This window comes from Bos javanicus, chromosome 19 (assembly GCF_032452875.1).
Source record: "Bos javanicus breed banteng chromosome 19, ARS-OSU_banteng_1.0, whole genome shotgun sequence".
Classification (NCBI taxonomy): Eukaryota; Metazoa; Chordata; class Mammalia; order Artiodactyla; family Bovidae; genus Bos; species Bos javanicus.
Window position 1 is genome coordinate 15614316 of NC_083886.1, and position 20257 is coordinate 15634572.

Consider the following 20257-nt stretch of genomic DNA (forward strand, 5'->3'; position numbering starts at 1 on the left):
AGTGAAGAGGAACTCAAAAGCCTCTTGATGAAAGTGAAAGTGGAGAGTGAAAAAGTTGGCTTAAAGCTCAACATTCAGAAAACGAAGATCATGACATGGGGCCCCATCACTTCATGGGAAATAGATGGGGAAACAGTGGACACAGTGTCAGACTTTATTTTTCTGGGCTCCAAAATCACTGCAGATGGTGACTACAGCCATGAAATTAAAAGACGCTTACTCCTTGGAAGGAAAGTTATGACCAACCTAGATAGCATATTCAAGAGCAGAGACATTACTTTGCCAACAAAGGTTCGTCTAGTCAAGGCTATGGTTTTTCCTATGGTCATGTATGGATGTGAGAATTGGACTGTGAAGAAGGCTGAGCACCGAAGAATTGATGCTTTTGAACTGTGGTGTTGGAGAAGACTCTGGAGAGTCCCTTGGACTGCAAGGAGATCCAACCAGTCCATTCTGAAGGAGATCAGCCCCGGGATTTCTTTGGAAGGAATGATGCTAAAGCTGAAACTCCAGTACTTTGGCTACCTCATGCAAAGAGTTGATTCATTGGAAAAGACCCTGATGCTGGGAGGGATTGGGAAGGGAAGGAGGAGAAGGGAAAGACAGAGCATGAGATGGCTGGATGGCATCACTGATTCGATGGATGTGAGTCTGAGTGAACTCCGGGAGTTGGTGATGGACAGGGAGGCCTGGCGTGCTGCAATTCATGGGGTCGCAAAGAGTCGGACACGACTGAGCGACTGGACTGAACTGAACAGGATAGTCATCACTGGGCCCAGAAAAAGAAGGCAAAATTTGGGGTGAGGACTGCAGGATGTACAACTTTCTTCTGATTGGTTGCTGGTGAGGTAACGGTGGTGCTCCAGGAATCTTGCCTTCTGCCTAAAGTTACCATCCCCCACCTGGGTGGGGGCTCAAGATCAGCAGAAGAGCTCAAAGATATTGTTATGCATATTCCTTAAGTAGGAACCAGGACCTGCCCCCAAGTAAGAACCACCTGACTGCTCCTCCTCTGTTTCTGCATTCCCTCCCTTCCCTGATTAGTAATTGTCTGAATCTGCCCTTCAGAACTCAGAGAAGGTCAAGGAGGCAGAATAAAGCTTATATCCTACAAACAAGAAATGGGACACAGAAAGGTTTTGTACTCCAGAGTCCCAGAGTCCTGCTCAGTTTTAATTCAGAGAACTGAACAACTATAGTTCCGATAGCTTCCTGTCAAAATGGAGCACAGTTCTGCCTCCATTTGGAGAATAGACACTGAATTGAAAGTATATCTGGGTTCCAAGTCCCGGATCTGAGTCTTGTTTAATTAAAATCTCGGTCCCTTGGTCCGCCATTTTGATGTAACAGACCCAGTCAGAAGTAGTTGGAGGAGAAATAACTAGAATTTTAATAGGCAAAATAAATCTCCTTCCTTTTCAGAAGACTAAGCCTGAAACCCAGTCTGGACCTGGTACTTTGGGGGTACTTGTAGCCAAGTAATCAGTTGTCTAGTTTTATCCAAGTAGGTTTTAACTTTTACCCTTGTATCAACATATAGATAACAGGTGCTTTTGGTCATCATACATGTCTCTTGTTTTTGTTAATGTACAATCTAAAGCAATTTCCTTTATCTAGAAATGTAATAGTTACAAGAGGAAACCTTTAAAAAGTAAAGTTGCTAGCTGCCAACAGACATCATTCTGAGAATGTCTGGTGGCACCCAAGACTGACACAGCTCAGAAAATTCAAGTTCTTAGGAATACAAGGACTTGTCTGAAATTACACTCATAGTGTCACCTAGTAATTTCCTTGGATGCCTGAGCCATAGCTACTACATTTTGACTTTCATTTGTAATATTATCCTTAATAGCCAAAGCAGATGTCACCATTAACAATGTTGGTGTTTCTCTAGGTATGAGAAGATGCAAGAAGTAGGACCCATAAAATAGCCTCCTGAAAACGTTTAACTATCTGAAGGCCAATTCTACCCCAGCTTTTCCCAGAGCACAGAGGGCCTCGTTCCTAATCTCCACACTGAACTCCTTTCAGGGGTGTCGAAGGTCAGAAGCTGCAATGATCATAATTTAATCTTTCCAGAGGTAGATGGCAAGTGCCAGTTTCCAGTTGGCAGGACCCATTCATGATCGTAAATTTGGGGGTGTGCCTTTCATGACTATTTTCTCCCATGGTGTTGAGAATGCTCATTCCCAGGTATGGCAAAGATTTCACTGATAGGCCATTCAGTGCACTGTTACTATAAAACAGTTCCCCAAATTCTCTAGACCACCTGTCTATATTAGCCTCTTATGGTCCAGGAAAATATTCTCTCTTGTTCCTTCTTCCCATATCTATTAATACACAATTATAACTATTGATTTTATATGAAACTATTTATTATTTTATCAGAAGCTCAGTCACATATTTGATAATGTAAGAAGCAGCAATTTTGTAAATGGGTGAAATACAAATGACATAGCTAGCAGTATTATTAAAGTTGTAAGTAAGAATTAAACCAAGAACTTCCCTTAGGTGTAGTCCATGAAGCAACACTTATAACTGGACATGGAACAACAGACTGGTTCCAAATAGGAAAAGGAGTATATCAAGGCTGTATACTGTCACCCTGCTTATTTAACTTATATGCAGAGTACATCATGAAAAATGCTGGGCTGGAAGAAGCACAAGCTGGAATCAAGATTTCCAGGAGAAATATCAATAACCTCAGATATGCAGATGATACCACCCTTATTGCAGAAAGTGAAGAGGAACTCAAAAGCCTCTTGATGAAATTGAAAGAGGAGAGTGAAAAAGTTGGCTTAAAACCCAACATTCAGAAAACTAAGATCATGGCATCTGGTCCCATCAGGTCATGGCAAATAGATGGGGAAACAGTGGAAACAGTGTCAGACTTTATTTTTGAGCTCCAAAATCACTGCAGATGGTGACTGCAGCCATGAAATTAAAAGACGCTTACTCCTTGGAAGGAAAGTTATGACCAACCTAGATAGCATATTCAAAAGCAGAGACGTTACTTTGCCAACAAAGGTTCGTCTAGTCAAGGCTATGGTTTTTCCTGTGGTCATGTATGGATGTGAGAGTTGGACTGTGAAGAAGGCTGAGCACCGAAGACTTGATGCTTTTGAACTGTGGTGTTGGAGAAGACTCTGGAGAGTCCCTTGGTCCCTGCAAGGAGATCCAACCAGTCCATTCTGAAGGAGATCAGCCCCGGAATTTCTTTGGAAGGAATGATGCTAAAGCTGAAACTCCAGTACTTTGGCCACCTCATGCAAAGAGTTGACTCATTGGAAAAGACTCTGATGCTGGGAGGGATTGGGGGCAGGAGGAGAAGGGGACAACAGAGGATGAGATGGCTGGATGACATCACTGACTCGATGGACATGAGTCTGAGTGAACTCCAGGAGTTGGTGATGGACAGGGAGGCCTGGCATGCTGCGATTCATGGGGTCGCAAAGAATCAGACACAACTGAGTGATTGAACTGAACTGAACTGAACTGAACTGAATGAGACTGGATGCCATGATCTTAACTTTTTTTAATATTGAGTTTCAAGCCAGCTTTTTCACTCTCCTCTTTGATTCTCATCAAGAGGCTCTTTAGTTCCTCTTCACTTTCTGCCTTTAGAGTGATTTTTCCTGGCAATACTGGTTCCTGCTTGTGATTCATCCAGCCCTGTATGCAAGATACTTCAGAGGCCTTCTAAATTATCCCAAATTTACTTGGAAATCGAAAGAACTTTAATTGAAATTTGGTATTTGGGACACTTGTCAAAAAGTTTTCAAAGTATGTGGTCAAATAAGATCTTTAGTCCCTGTGAGACAATACTTATTCCTTATTGAAAGTAACAAGAGATCTCAAAAGCAAAGCAAATCATTCAGAGGCAAATAAACACAATATCTGTTGTCAAAAGCAGCATTTCTAGAATACTTTGGAGGGAGACACCAAATTCAGTCTTGTTCTAGCCCATTCCTAACAAAATCCATTTACCCAGCTAAATTCAATCCAATCTTAGAAAATCCTGATCATACATAACTCTTTTTAGTACCTTTTCGTTCCTCGATCTACTAGGACTTGTTCCCTCAGGGTCAGAAAGCAATTTGATCAAGCTTGCTTTTACTAACTGTATATGCACGAAAAAAAAAAAACTAGTTTTGACACCAGTTTTTAAGAGTTTTATCTAAACCAACTTTATCTTATGTCTAAACAAAATTGGTGACCACACAATGTTACCCCATGTCACAAGGCAGAATGGCTATCACAAATCACAACACAGAACTCAAAGTATAAAATACACACAGATCCAGATGTTCTCATCAAACATTTCCTAAAATATAAGATTGCAGTCTCTCAGGAAACCTCCTTCAGAGACATGAACTTCAGATCCAAGTATGAATAGAGTATATGGAAATATCTCAGGTCTTCAAGATTTGAAAGGGAGGAAAGGAGGCCAGGTTGAAAGAAGAGGGGGGTGGTAGAGGGACTAAGGGGTGCCCTTACAGACACCTGGTGGTCACTTGCAGATGCCCAGGTGTTGTGAGACTTTCCCCTGGGCTTCCAAGAAGGGAGGATGGGAACCCAACCCTACCAGAAACTACAGGCCAGATACCAGACCTGAACCAGAGTCAGAGTTCCCTGCCCACCAGAGGTGATCAGGTATCAACCCTCAGAGCAGGCTGAGGCCCTTCAACCAGACTCCTGTGTCCAGGACCAGGACAGAAGAAAAAATAGGAGGATAGGAGGGATTGAAAAGAGGAAGAGAGAGAGAAGGGGAAAGAGGTCAATAAAATCTCCTGTTCCTTCCCTGGTCAAGGCACTCTGGCCAGCCATCCACGTCAGGAGGAGACCAGGGACAAAATGGCCCCAGCTGTGGCCCCTGGGTCTGGTCCACCAGTGTGGGTGAGCTGGTCTCCGAGTACCCCGAGTGGTCAGGATGTCAGTTGTAGCGAAGAAGAGATCCCACCAGAGTCGCCATTTTGTTGCAGGAAGGGAAACCTCTTCCAGGGTCTGAGAGTGGGCTCTTATTTAACATTCAGAAATGAATTATCCGAGGAGACACACATGCTAACAAAGCAAGAGTCTTTATTGGAAAAGGACACCCAGATACAGAGCCGAAGGGCAAGGGAACCCAGGGAACTGGCTCCCAATCTCAGATTTTATGGTAATGGGGTTAGTTTCTGGGTTGTCTCTGGCTAATCATTTTGACTCAGAGTCCTTCCTGGCGGTGCGTGCCTCGCACAGCCAAGATGGATTCCAGTGAAAAGGATTCTGGGAGGTAAGCAGGACATGTGGACTGGCATGTCATCTCTCCTTTTGACCTTTCCTGAATTCTTTCAGTTAGTGGTAGCTTGTAGTTCTGAGTTCCTTACCAATACCTCCTGTTGTAAGATAATTCATGCAAGGGACTACTGTTTTGCCTGGCCAAGTCGGGTGGCTCCTCTAACACTGCCATTGGAAATGCCACATGAGTGGCTCTGTCTTGGGTTTGAAGTGTTTACAAGGAATGATGTTCTTTGAATTTCACTTTCTTCCTCTGTGACATGGGGATGCCCATGGAAGCAACTCCACAGGCTTGTGAGCCTTCAGTGAGATGATTCATATAAAGTACAAGCACAGGACCTGCCAGACAATTTCATTGTGTCATTCTGTCAAGTATTGTCATTATTATTGTACAGAGTCTCTCTTTAATAATCTTGCAGCATCTGTTCTTACAATGCCTATTCAGCAAGACATTACAGGCCTTAATTATGCTTTGCTTCATATTGGAAACTCAAAGTACTGCAATAACAAGCCAATTGTATTGTGTTATACAATTTCTGTAGTTAAATTCCTTTTCTGTGCTGAGTATTCCACTGCCTCATATTCCCAATTCAGATGCATCCCAATGGGAGGATGGGACTAGAAGCTTCAACTAGTCCATTAAAAACTTAAGAGGGGACGGATAAATTAGAAGGTTAAGATTAACAGACACACACTACTGTATATAAAATAGATAAATAACAAAGACCTACTGTATAGCACAGGGAACTCTATTCCATGCCTTGTAACACCTGTATTAGTCACTTAGTCATGTCCAACTCTTTGCAACCCCATGGACTGTAGCCTACCAGGCTCCTCTGCCCATGGAATTCTCCAGGCAAGAATACTGAAGTGGGTGGCTAATCCCTTCTCCAGGTAACCTTCCTGACCCAGGGATCAAACCCTGGTCTCCTGCATTGCCGGTGGATTCTTTACCATTTGAGCCAATACCTATAATAGAAAAGAAACTGAAAGAGAATAGACATTTGTATACACGTATAACTGAATCACTTTGCTGTACACCTAAAATAACACAGCATTGTAAATCAACTATACTTCAAGAAAAACATAAATAAATAAAATTTTTAAAAAATTTAACTTGGGAACCAAGGCTACAAATGCACTGGATCAGTATGTGAGAAATCTGTGTCTCCTTTGCTGTGGAAGGAAGTGTAGATTGTATGGTCTCTCTTTTTTTCCTTTCAGCTTTACTGATATATAATTGACATATAGCACTGTACATGTTAAAGGTATAAAACTCAATGATGTGACTTACATCCATTGTGAAATGATTATCACCGTAAGTTGAGTGAACGTCTATCATCTCATAGAGATACAACAGTGAAGAAATATAAGAAAATGTTTCTGCTTGTGATGAGAACCCTTAAGATTGTCTGTCTTAACCACTTTCACTGTTTACATGTAGTGGACTTAGTTATCTTTACATATTGTATATTATATATAGAAGCATTACAAAGTATATGATACACATTCACGGCAAATTATTTGATAACCAAGAAATCTCCAAATCTGCTAAATGTCAAAAATTGAAGTTTGGTTAAATAAATTATAAACCATGCATATAACAGAATTTTTTAAAAGAAAAAGAGGTTACTAACCTAGAAAATGCTCCAAGACATAACATTACATGAATAAAGCAAAACAATACATATAAATATTTCTGCAAAAAAGTATATATTTGTATATATACATATATGTGTACATAAAAGCATAAGAAAAGGGCATGGAAAAATACATAGCAAATATTGATAGGTAATAGGTAATATTGATTAAATATTGATTAAAATAGGTAATATTGATTGCTTCCTGAAAGGTTACTCAGGATATATCTGTATTGTTGGAATTATTGACCACAATCAGGTGTTTGCTGTGTGAAAAGGAAGTTTGACAGATTATGTTAACTCAATGGCAGTGATCAAGTCCAGCTCACTTTTTGAGAGGAATTCGAGAGTCCTCTCTTGCCAACAGTGTAACTCCAAACTCTCCTGCAAGCTGTCTGGAGCTGTCCAGCCCTGGCCCCACAATCAGGGCTACAGTATACAGCGTCCTGGGGTCCAGCCAGCCATCTTGGGTTTGGATCAGGGCTTCCCCTTTGCTGTGCTGGGTGGGGCCATTGATCTCCACCCCACACTGAGCTCGCTCCCTGGGAACCCTGGTCCCTCCTTCAGACCAGGGAGTCATTCCTGGGGGCTTGTATCCTTTGAACATGCTGAGATTCCCAGATGCTAATGTGAGCTCTCTGCCTGAGACGGACAGGCTGAATCCTCCTTTCTTGGCTGGCTTAGTCTTTCTCTGCTCTTGGGTAGCAGGCTTCCCCACAGGAGGTCCTAAGGTGCTTATCTGAGCTCTGACCACCAACGATAAAGTCGCTTTCTCTTCATTTCCACGGTCATTCAGCTTTTACCTGCATATGCCTCTCTCAGAGATTTTGTAATTGGGATGGGAAAGTGGGCAGGCTCCTTCCACAGACCCCTGAGGAGGCTTTCGTGTCTTTCTCCTGTAGTTCTGCTCATGTAGGTCACCCACTCAGCCTTCTCTCCAGGAATTTCTTGGTATGGAGCAGGGTAGCCTCAGAGACCACCAGCCATCAAGATAGACCATGTCTCTCAAATCTCAAGGGCTCCAGCCAGCTTGTGATCTTGCAATATCCATCCCCTTAGATGACTGATTTCACTACCATTGTGGTTCCACCCTCATGCCTAGCTGAGGCTCCAAAGCACACGTTTACCATCCTTGTGTAACTGGACCTGCTGGAGACCCCAGATGGGCCCTCACAATGCCTAGCTTCAAAATTTCAGCTCTCACTGAGAAATTCTAAGTTACATGGAGAGAATTCTTTTCTTTGACCATGGTTCCTAAAGGGACCAGGGACCAAAGCCAAGTTGTGATGCAGCAAGGAAAGAAAGGCTAAAAAATGTTCCCAGACTCTCCAGTTTTGTATTTGCATATCCAAGAAACCATTTCCTAGTCTGAGAAAACAGTTGTGAAATAGAACAAAGAAACTAGAATATCCTGGGACACTCCCTGGAGAGCTTACATTTTAATACTCTTCCTGTTCTACTGCCTCTCACCTCACCCTCTTTTCTGGTGACACTGAGAGTATAAATTGGGGCTGGGCTCTGCCCCTGCACCACACCAGAGGCCAACATGAAGACAGGCACCGTCTTTGTTCTGCTGGCTTTCCTCGTCATGGGGCTGGAGGTGGCCTGGGCTCAGAAGTCTCCTGTCAAAGGTGAGGGTGCTGAGGGGACCCTAGCTAACAGCAGAGAAGGCTCAGAGCCCAGTGTTAGACCTGAGGGTGGTTTTTCCTGGAAGCAACCAGGTCCCCACAGCAGAGTGGGGATTGGCATTGATTAGATGCCTTTTCTTTGATGTAAATGAGCACTCATCCTGTGTGTCCCATTCTCCCTATCAGACTGTGTTGGGTCTGCTTAGAAATTGGGGGTAAAGGGTACGTTTTCTCTCTAGTTAGGACCTGGGCCTTGTGAGTGGGACCCCAGAGGAAGTTGGGGGACAAATGGAATGTGTGAGGCAGGGGATGGTGATCTCTGTAAGCATAGGCTTTTCTAGAATCTTCTTATAAAGTGGGAAGAAGAGGGTTATGACTGTGCAGGTTTCTTATCTTCTGAGACCCGAGCAGCCTTCAGAGAAAGGGGAGCATTCTCCTAAGGCACAGACTGTGGGCTCCATGGCAGAGGAGCAGTGGAGGCTCGGGGAGGAGTCCAGAGCACAAAGGAAGCAACAGAAGAGGCAGCAGTCCTGCCTGTGATGGAGGCTTCAGGCCTCCAGCGTCTGTCCCTAGGCCTGTCTTAGTGACTGCGCCACACGCCAAACACCATCCTGTGTTTCAGGACAAAGGAAACCTGGATTCTGCCCAGAGGTGCCCAAAGGTACTGTGGGAATTTGTGCTGAACTGTGCTCAGGAGATTATTCCTGTCCCGGGAGAGCGAAATGCTGCAGCAATGGGTGTGGTCATGTCTGCAAAGCTGCTGTCTTCAAAGTGAGTACAAATCAGGCAAGAGCTGGCCAAGGGGTGCACCCAACTCTCAAGTGGACTTTGCTTACATGTCCACCGCATGGGAGAGTCTGGAAAACTCCCAGAGAAGGGGGTTGGAAACATGGCCAAAAGACAGCTGGCCCACATTATCTGAGGCCTCATCCTAAACGAGGAGCCCTGTCCCAGGACAACACTGATCGGTTCAGTTGAGACAAGTATCCATGATACAGATTCACAGGTCATTCTTAACCAAGGTTTTCTCACTTTATTTCTCCTTCCTCACCAAAGGGATTTAACTCTTCCTGGAAAATGGAACATCCCAGGAGGAAGAAGGAAGGGAAAGGGAATCCCTAGGGATTGAGTATCTCCTGTGTCAGGCATGCATTGTTCAGGAATTGAAACAAAAAGACAGATACAACAGGATAAATGAGACAGACATAGATAAATAATCTAAACGTAGGGTGACCAGTGCCTTGTACAGATTTCTCGTACAATCTGTGGGAGAAAGAGAGGGGTTATGGGCTTTACCTAAAGGGAGAGAGATTGGGAAAGTTGTCAGAGAGTAGAGAACATTGAGCGAGAGAATACAGGGTGCAGAAAGTTAGCAGGAGGAAGGCAGGGCAGTTGAGAGGGTGAGAGGAGTATGGGTCTTCCATTGGAGACAAGGAAGTGATGGTGGCAGGAAGGGGTTGCAGCATCTCAGGGGGATGGTGGAGGGCCATCCATGCCAGAGTCCAGTGAGGAGAGAGAGCCTCCTGCTGAAGGGTTTGGTAAAGTGCTGGATGTTTCTAAGCACAGTTAATGTCATGATCAAATTTGTATTTTTAGAAGGTTGGCTCTGGTGGCCTTGGGAAAGCTGGACTGAACAGTGATTGAGCATGCCTGAAGAACAGCACCTGAAGATTTTTTATGAATCCACAAATTCGATGCTTGGCATAACAAGGCTTCCATATCCATTCCTTGCTCTTTCCTTTGCCTGGAATTGTAGCCCTGGAGGATAAAGATCTAAAATGGTGCAGTGGCTGCTTTCTAAAAACACTTGTGTTCAAAATAAACTAAATCTGTGGCATAGTTTGGGCTGTGTCTGTCTTTCCATTTAGGCATTCTGGTGGATCTTCTTTGGCTAGCAGGACCATATGTGTGCTCTGCAGTGGGTGCATGAATACAGGGCACTCAGAAAACCAATAGATCAGACTCAAGTTCCTCCCAGCTAGCTCCTTTCCTCCTTCCACATCTCTGTCTCTAGACAGGGCAGAAGGCTCGAGAATATTTTCTCAAGTGTCCTGTGAAGATGACTTTGTCAAACAACAAAATGAATGAGTATGTAGCACGTAGTAGGCCTATTGCAGCAGCTGTATTAGGGCAAGACTCCAGAGGAGTAGGAGTGTGAGCAAGGGTGGGGATACCCCATTCTAAGGCAGCACACCGACATCTAGCAGGAAGCCTACCTCCGGGAGAGCCATCCTGTTCCCTGGGATGTGGGTGACAGGAATTGGAAAGTGCCAGCTGCTATCTTCAAGTGATTTGAAGTTAGGATACAGTTAGGAGATGAACTCTGAGGATGTAACCTTCCATTGAGACTTCCCTGAGACATAAGCTAAATCTTAGTCTCCCAAAGATTCTGACAAAAATGATGGATGGGGTTGACTTTATCTCTCCCGAGAATCGAGTTCTCAGTTTACTTCTTTCCATCAAGATTCCTCCAGTTAGCCTGATGAGTGTGAAATGTGGTCTTCCATATCTGTGTCTCACTGTCACCAACTATGTCACCAAACTATGTCACCAACACTGCTCTTGTATATCTCATAAGCCCAGTGTCATGTGGCCTCATCTGTCTGTGCAGAGGAATGAAGGCATATTAGCATTGAAATCTTCTGTCACTGTCTGGTCATCCTCATCCCAAACCCTTCCAGTCTCCTTTGGTTCATGAGTATACCTCTAAAAAGTTTCCAATCAATTTCACCATTTACCTGCCATTCTGATTGCCAAAGAATGACCTTCCCTGGGAAAGATACTGGAGGATGGCCTCCTACAACTTCCACTTATGTTTCTCCCCTTCAGGTAGTGTTCAGTTCAGTTCAGTCGCTCAGTCATGTCCGACTCTTTGCGACCCCATGAATCACAGCACGCCAGGCTTCCCTGTCCATCACCAACTCCCAGAGTTCACTCAAACTCATGTCCATCGAGTCAGTGATGCCATCCAGCCATCTCATCCTCTGTTGTTCCTTTTTCTCCTGCCCCCAATCCCTCCCAGCGTCAGAGTTTTTCCAATGAGTCAACTCTTCGCATGAGGTGGCCAAACTGGAGTTTCAGCTTTAGCATCATTCCTTCCTGCCGGGAGCCAGCATGGGAGTCCCCGCCCATAACAAGGTTATGTGGGAGAGTTCTGGTGGGCAAGGCGAGCCAGAACTTGAGGGGTGCCCCTTTGGGCCTGCCTGAGCGTCTACTCCAAAACCAAAGTCTGTCTGTTTTACTGCTTCATGACTTTCACCAACTCCTCTGACAGCTATTCCCGACCACCTTTTCTCTGAAGGAAATCAACTTAGAGCTCTAGCTAATTAGCCTCCTGGGCATAATTGGAGTATTTAAATCCAAACCCCTCAGATGGCTCTCTAATTTGCCTGACAGGTTTACCCGGACTCCTACAGCTACGCATACGATTGTCCTCTCAGAGAGTTAGAAATTGTCAGAATAGAACTGGTAGAAGATTTCATTGTTGAGCCAATGCTTGCTGCCAAGTTTCCACATCCCCTGTATTGTATCCTTGGAAGTGTATTAATTAATATAGTTGGTATGTAGAAAAAATAAGTAGTGGCCTTGGTGTTAACAACTTTAGACCCTTAAGGTAATAAATTCTTTCCTTTGTTGTAAGCCCACTGCACCTCTGCCCGATAGGAATGCAACTTTATCTAACACCTTCGGAGGATGGAGCCAAACTCTAAAATAATTACTCTTAGAGAAAATAAGTCTTATGGTTGACAAACCTTTATCAGAGTCATAAAATGTTAACAGGCCTTCTGGCCAGAAGATGATGTAAATCACCTAAACCATTTGTATAGGATAAATTTGCAGAAAAGAAAGCCTGGTCTCAATAAGGATCAAAGACTGCTGACTTTGCATGATTTCACACCCCCTATTGTCCTCTATGTGCAACTTAGGGTATAAAAGCCCCTGTTGAAAATAAAGCTACTGGCCTTGCTCATCGAAGTTTGGTCTCCCTGTGTCGTTCTTTCTTGTTTCCTTTTCGTCCTTTTCTCTTCTGTTCTTCCTTCACGCCAAAATAATTGGAGCGCGGGGGTCCCCTGCGACCACTTATTTGCCTGGCTTCTAAGACCCACCCGAGAAGGTGCCTAAGGTGGGGCACCTTCCGCTATTCGAGAGGGGGCCTGCGGCCTCCGTGGTCAGAGCAAGCTTGGTGTCACAAACTTTATTGATTTCCCGCGTAAACCAGTTATTATTGAGCATCTAATAAATCTCTGCTTTGGTATTCTAATCGCCAACGCCGTCCTCCTGAGGGAATCCCTGGATCCAACTGGAGCTGGACCCCGGTACCTTCCAAAGAACACCCAGGGCTGATCTCCTTTAGAATGGACTGGTTGCATCATATCTCTAGAAAGTTGTTTGTGCTTTTTAGTAAACTTCTCATTTTTTTCACTTGCATTTAAACTGCCTTTATATCTAAGGGAAAGCTCTATTTCTCCCTATAGAAATTGATAAGGCCCAGATAATGCAAGATGCATATTCCAGATTTGCAACTCAGCAATATTTCCAATTCAGTGTCAATTCTCCAAATTGGGGCACAACTATGCCCCATTTTAGCAGAAGGTGGCCAGAGCCATCTCCTCCCAGTACTCTGAATTGAAACTGAGCAGAACTCTCTGGGGGTCCAGAGGACAAGTCTTTTCTGTGTCCCCTGTTTTTTGTTGGGTATAGGCTTCATTCAGCCTCCCTGATCTTCTCTGAGTTCTCTGAGTTCCACTGGGCAGATTCAAACACTCTCTAATCAGGGAAGGGAGGGGAAAAACAGGAAAGGAGCAGTCAAGGGTGGTACAGTCTTGAGGTAGGGTCCCGATTCCTTCTCAGGTAGCATCCATAACAATATCTGAGTTCTGCAGGAACTAAGGCCTTCAACCAGAAAGAGGATAACTTCAGGCTGAGTGCAAGATTCCTAGAGCACCACCCTCTTACCTCACCGCCAGCCAATCAGAAGAAACCCACACACCTTGCAGTCCTCACCCCAAATTCTGCCTTCTTTTCCTGAACCCAGCTAAAATCATCCTTTTAGGCCTCCTGTTTGGGCCCTTGTCTATTTCAACTGCTTACAAGGTTAGTATCTGACAGGGTCCAACAGTTTCAGGCCAAATCGTTGTTAGGACAAGGATGAGTGCTCATTTGGGACCCAGAATACCTCGTTTTGAATCAGCGGGAGAGAGACTTCTACCCTGCTAGGCAGGTCTAAGCCCATTCTCAGCAGGAAGTAATTTTAGAAGAAAGAGACCTCCACCCCAATTCCCAGAAAGAATCTGGAGTATGAAGTCTCTCAGCAGAAGTTGTTAGGAGAAATACTGACTGAAACCGTCCGCCCTGGCCAGGAAAGGCAGTAACCACTTCCATGAGTTATCGTACAAGAGAGCCTGGTAAGGAACTCAGGGCTAACAAGCTGCCACCAACATGAAGATTTCGGGAAAGGTCAAAAGGAGGGAGGAGATGCCTGGCCAAAGGTCCTGCCAACCTCCCCAAATCCTCCTCACTGGAATCCATTGGCTGAGCAATGCCTGCACTATCAGGAAGCACCCTGAGTTGGAATGATTAGCCAGAGACAATCTGGAAACTCACCCCATCACCACAAAATTTGAGACTGCAAGTCACGTGGCAGAGCAGTTCTCTGGTTTCTTCATCCTGCAGTTCTCCACCTGGGTGCCCCTTTCCAATGAAGTCTCTTGCTTTGTCAGCATATGTCTCAATTCATTTCCAAGTGTTAGACAGGAGCCCACTCTCAGGATCCTGAAGGGATCCCCTTTTCTGCAATGGTGCGGTCCTGAAAAATCCCCAAGATGCTTTTCAAGCACCTGGAAATGAGGAGCGATTGAACTGTCTGGTTAAAACATTATTTCTTCGTGAAAAACAAAACAAGATGATGCCCTAATAGAAAGTGGACTTCTGGGACTGGAGTGACAATCACAAATGTGGGGGTCTATTAAATTCTCGTGACATATTATCATTTGAATGCATCAGGTGTCTGCAGCAGCCATGAGGCATAAATGAACAATTAAGTTCATTTAATTGTTGATAGTGAATTTAATTGTTCATTTACGCCTCATTTCGGAGAAGGCAATGGCACCCCATTCCAGTACTCTTGCCTGGAAAATCCCATGGATGGAGGAGCCTGGTGGGCTGCAGTCCCTGGGGTCGCTGAGGGTCGGATGCGACTGAGCGACTTCACTTTCACTTTTCACTTTCATGCATTGGAGAAGGAAATGGCGACCCACTCCAGTGTTCTTGTCTGGAGAATCCCAGGGATGGGGGAGCCTGGTGGGCTGCTGTCTATGGGGTCGCACAGAGTTGGACACGACTGAAGTGACTTAGTAGCAGCAGCATGCCTCATTTATGCAGCCATGAGGCATTAATGAACGACCTTGGGAATTCCGAGATGTTCTGTAATTGAGCAGGATCCTAGGGAGCCTTCTGGGTACAGAACCTTCCCCCCATCCTCCCCTCTGCTTTAGCTCTTCTGAATTGGATACAAATTAGTGACTAAACAACAATGGAGTACCCAGATGATAGTACCTGATGCACCTTTCTTGAGTTGTTTTACACAAGCTAAAATCATCTCCAAAGGGAATAGATCGATCACTTAATGACCATGAGCAATAGTCCCCAGGCCTACAGGAACCTTGGGATTGACAATGTTAAAGCCTGTGACACCCTCACCATCAACCAGAGAAATGTGCATGAGTCAATCACATACCCTGGGGCTCTCCTCACCTTGCCTTTTAAAAGGCTTTGCTGAAACCCATCAAGAAGTTCAGGTTTTTGAGCACTAGCTGTCCCAGAATTCTTTGTGTGGCACCTTACAATAAACACTACACATTCCTTCACAACAATCCAGGCCGCATTCGAGGGAGAAGACTCAAGTTTGGGTTTGGTAACACTCAGTCTGCAAAACCCACCCATCAATACTTGCAACCATCAAAGTTTTATTCCTATTTTTTTTTCCAGAATGACATATGAGATGCCTGCATGTTCAGACTCCTAAATTTGCTGAAACTCAATTATTCCTGGAATTTCATATTCCACAGAGTCATTTCCCATCCCTGCCAAATCTTTTAAACATCCAGCTGCTGCTCAGCTCCCTAGTCCCAGATCTTGATCATGTTGCATCTTTGTCATCTTTGTCCTGTTTTATGAAGAGCCCAGAATGAACATTAAGACATAGTGTTCATAGCATGAGACCTTACTAGGTTAGAGATAATGAACTTTAAAATGTCAGATGTCATAGACCTGACCATCTCCTTAACACCTGTGGGCCTGCTGCCTTTCTGCACGACTTTAGTGAGTAATAGATCTGATTTGGAGGGATTCACAAGGTGTTCTCTCTCTTTCCCCTGCTTCCTTACACTCACACCCATTCCCCTGAGTCGACTAAAAAGATGCAAGGTGTGAGAGTTTCGAGTTAGGTTTTATTTGGGACAAAATGAGGACTGCAGCCCAGGAGGTACACCTCAGACAGCTCTGAGAAACTGCTCCAAAGAGACAGTGGGGGAAGGTCAATATATATGATTTTGGTGAAGGGGGAGTTCAATGCAATTAAGCACTCAAAATTTTACAAAAGGTTTTCTGCTGGTCACGAGGAGCTGATGTCATCATGAAGGGATTTACTCCTTTTCTAGGTGGCTCAGATGGTAAAGCATCTGTCTACAATGAGGGAGACCTGGGTTCGATCACCGGGTTGGGAAGATCCCCTGGAGAAGGAAATGGCAACCCATTCCAGTACTATTGCCTGGAAAATCCCATGGATGGAGGAGCCTGATAGACTACAGTCCATGGGGTCTCAAAGAGTCGGACACGACTGAGCGACTTCACTGCACTTAGATATGAAAAGATGCAAATGTTGGGATCATGAAATCAGTTCCTGAAAATATCTAACTATCTAAAGATTTGTTCCACCGGAGTCCCTGGAGCACAGAGTGCCTCACTCCACCCTGAACTTCCCCAGCGGGTATTGAGGGTCAACAGCTGCAGGAGCACAGGGTTCATCTCCTCAGAGGCAGAGGCAGATGGCGAATGCCCTGGTTGTTGTTGTTCAGTCACTGGCAATGCTCTTGGCAAGTGCCAATTTGTAACTGGCAATCAATTGGGCTTCCCTGGTGGCTCAGCTGGTAAAGAATCTGCCTGCAACGTGGGAGACCTGGCTTTGATCCCAGGGTTGGAAAGATCCCCTGGAGAAGGGAACGGCTACCCACTCCAGTGTTCTGGCCTGGAGAATTCCATGGACAGAATACTCCATGGGGTCACAGAGAGTCACACACGACTGAGCCAACGTTCACTCACTCACTCAAGCAATCAGTTATAAACCCAGACTCACTGGCCTTGCAGGAGGGTGGACTCAGCTTAGAGAAGCAAATCAACTGAGTTCCTCAGCAGGATTTCCTTGCGAGTCTACAGACTAGTTCCAAAAGCACAGGTTTTCCATTTCAAGGTCTGGGATTTGGGGTGGACAAGGATTTGGGTGGAGGTGAGGGGATGGGAATAACGCTGAGCTCCCAAAGATAGTTTGAAGGTCCTGCCAACTACAAAACAGCGCAGGTGGTAAAGTACCTGCCTCACAGTGCAGGAGACTCAAGAGACACGGGTGTGATCCTTGGGTCAGGAAGATCCCCTGGAGTAGAAAATAGCAACCCACTCCAACATTCTTGCCTAGAAAAGTCCACAGACAGAAGAGCCTGGCAGGCTACGGTCCCTGGGGTCGCAAACAGCTGGACATGACTGAGCACACATATGCACACACTCAAGGGCATGTGCCAACTGCCTCTTCTGGGAAAGAATCCCCTGCTGCTGCAGCTGTTGATCTTCGACACGCCCTGAAGGGAGTTCAGGGTGGAGAACAGGAATGAGGCACTTTGTACTCCAGGAAAACTGGTGGAATAGCTCTTTAGATAATTAGATATTTTCAGGAACCGAATTTTATGATTTCAGTCCTTGCATCTCCTCACTCTTTATGGTGACATCAGCCCCTGGTGACGAGCAGAAAGCCTTAAGTAAGGTAAGTGCTTGATTGCATGAACGCCCCCTTTGCCAAAATCATATATATTGACCTTCCCCCTCTACTTCCCTGGAGCAGTTTCTCAGAGCTATCTGAGGTGCTGTCTCCCAGGCCGCAGTCCTTATTATGTTCCAAATTAAACTTAACTCACAACTCTCAAGTTGTACATCTTTCTTAGGTTGGTGGTCCATAAAGTGTCAATAGAATAAATTAATGAAAAATAAATAGTCACACATGGACACACATAGAGAAATACAATAATGATTTTAAAAAAAATAAATAAATAGTAAGTTCTAAAAGTTTCAGAGAGAAAACCACGACTGCCTATGAAAGAATCAGATGAAGTTCAGAATTCTCAGCAGCAATTCTAACCATCAAGGTAATGAAAATATATTCTCAAAGCATAAAGAAAATATTTATGCATAGAATATTATATCCAGGTAAGTGATCACTTAAGTGTGAAAACAAAATTAAGATAATCCTCAGGCATCCAAGGCCAAAAAGTCCTTTTTTGAAAACATTCTTGGAATAAATATTTCAGCAAGGAAAGGAGAAAAAGTCAGAAGGATGATTCAGATTTATGGGGAGTAAGGGTGAGTTTACAGCTTACTAATAAACGGAAATTTTTTTAAGGTACAAGCATAAAACCCAGAACTAAAATTCTATATGTTATCTATGTGGCGATTGAGTAGGATGGTGTTGGGGGCACAAGCACAAAGAGAAATGAGGGCAAGCTAAGGTTCCCTTGTTCTGGAAAAGGTGCAAACATTAATAATGCTTAAAAAATCAACACAGAAGAACTGTACAAAAAAGATCTTCACGACCCAGATAATCATGGTGGTGTGATCACTTACCTAGAGCCAGACATCCTGGAATGTGAAGTCAAGTGGGCCTTCGAAAGCATCACTACAAACAAAGCTAGTGGAGGTGATGGAATTCCAGTTGAGCTCTTTCAAATCCTGAAAGATGATGCTGTTAAAGTGCTGCACTCAATATGCCAGCAAATTTGGAAAACTCCTGGCCACAGGACTGGAAAAGGTCAGTTTTCATTCCAATCCTAAATAAAGGCAACGCCAAAGAATGCTCAAACTACTGCACAGTTGCACTCATCTCACACGCTAGTAAAGTAATGCTCAAAATTCTCCAAGCCAGGCTTCAGCAATACGTGAACGGTGAACTTCCAGATGTTCAAGCTGGTTTTAGAAAAGGAGGAGGAGCCAGAGATCAAATTGTCAACATCTGCTGGATCATGGAAAAAGCAAGAGAGTTCCAGAAAAACATCTATTTCTGCTTTATTGACTATGCCAAAGCCTTTGACTGTGTGGATCACAATAAACTGTGGAAAATTCTCAAAGAGATGGGAATACCAGACCACCTGACCTGCCTCTTGAGAAACCTATATGCAGGTCAGGAAGCAACAGTTAGAACTGGACATGGAACAACAGACTGGTTCCAAATAGGAAAAGGAGTACGTCAAGGCTGTATATTGTCACCCTGCTTATTTAACTTCTATGCAGAGTACATCATGAGAAAAGCTGGGCTGGAAGGAGCACAAGCTTGAATCAAGATGGCCGGGAGAAAAGTCAATAACCTCAGATATGCAGGTTATGCAGATATGCACACCACCCTTATGGCAGAAAGTTAAGAGGAACTCAAAAGCCTCTTGATGAAAGTGAAAGTGGAGAGTGAAAAAGTTGGCTTAAAGCTCAACATTCAGAAAATGAAGATCATGGCATCTGGTCCCATCACTTCATGGGACATAGATGGGGAAACAGTGGAAACAGTGTCAGACTACTTTTTTGGTCTCCAAAATCACTGCAGATGGTGATTGCAGCCATGAAATTAAAAGACATGCTGAGATTCCCAGATGCTAACGTGAGCTCTCTGCCTGAGATGGACAGCCTGAGTCCTCCTTTCTTGGCTTGCTTAGTCTTTCTCTGCTCTTGGGTAGCGGGCTTCCCCACAGGAGGTCCTAAGGTGCTTACCTGAGCTCTGACCATCAACGATAAAGTCGCTTTCTCTTCATTCCCACGGTCATTCAGCTTTTACCTGCATATGCCTCTCTCAGAGATTTTGTAATTGGGATGGGAAAGTGGGCAGGCTCCTTCCACAGACCCCTGAGGAGGCTTTCGTGTCTTTCTCCTGTAGTTCTGCTCATGTAGGTCACCCACTCAGCCTTCTCTCCAGGAATTTCTTGGTATGGAGCAGGGTAGCCTCAGAGACCACCAGTCATCAAGATAGACCAGGGCTCCAGCCAGCTTGTGATCTTGCAACATCCATCCCCTTAGATGACTGATTTCACTACCATTGTGGTTCCACCCTCATGCCTAGCTGAGGCTCCAAAGCACACGTTTACCATCCTTGTGTAACTGGACCTGCTGGAGACCCCAGAAGGGCCCTGATAATGCCTAGCTTCAAAATTTCAGCTCTCACTGAGAAATTCTAAGTTACATGGAGAGAATTCTTTTCTTTGACCGTGGTTCCTAAAGGCACCAGAGAAACCAGAGCCAAGTTGTGATGGAGCAAGGAAAGAAAGGGTAAAAAAGTTTCCAGACTCTCCGGTTTTGTATTTGCATATCCAAGAAACCATTTCCTAGTCTGAGAAAACAGTTGTGAAATAGAACAAAGAAACTAGAATATCCTGGGACACTCCCTGGAGAGCTTACATTTTAGTACTCTTC

At 44.5% G+C, this 20257-nt stretch overlaps 1 protein-coding gene across 1 annotated transcript; it reads left to right on the forward strand.

The window, feature by feature from the left end:
* The first annotated feature begins 8428 nt into the window (after window positions 1–8428).
* Window positions 8429–10384, forward strand: LOC133231772 (WAP four-disulfide core domain protein 18-like). The gene is made up of 3 exons (XM_061390331.1): window positions 8429–8548; window positions 9168–9316; window positions 10142–10384. The coding sequence occupies exons 1-3, from the start codon at window positions 8464–8466 to the stop codon at window positions 10187–10189; spliced, it is 282 nt and encodes a 93-aa protein (XP_061246315.1). The 5' UTR covers window positions 8429–8463; the 3' UTR covers window positions 10190–10384.
* The last annotated feature ends 9873 nt before the right edge of the window (window positions 10385–20257 follow it).

Bases quoted from the DNA above. Each gene is read 5' to 3' on its own strand.
- LOC133231772 (XM_061390331.1), top strand. From the start codon at position 8,464: ATGAAGACAGGCACCGTCTTTGTTCTGCTGGCTTTCCTCGTCATGGGG. The intron at 8,549-9,167 runs GTGAGGGTGCTG...CCTGTGTTTCAG, and splicing joins TCAGAAGTCTCCTGTCAAAG to GACAAAGGAAACCTGGATTC. The intron at 9,317-10,141 runs GTGAGTACAAAT...TTGTATTTTTAG, and splicing joins GCAAAGCTGCTGTCTTCAAA to AAGGTTGGCTCTGGTGGCCT.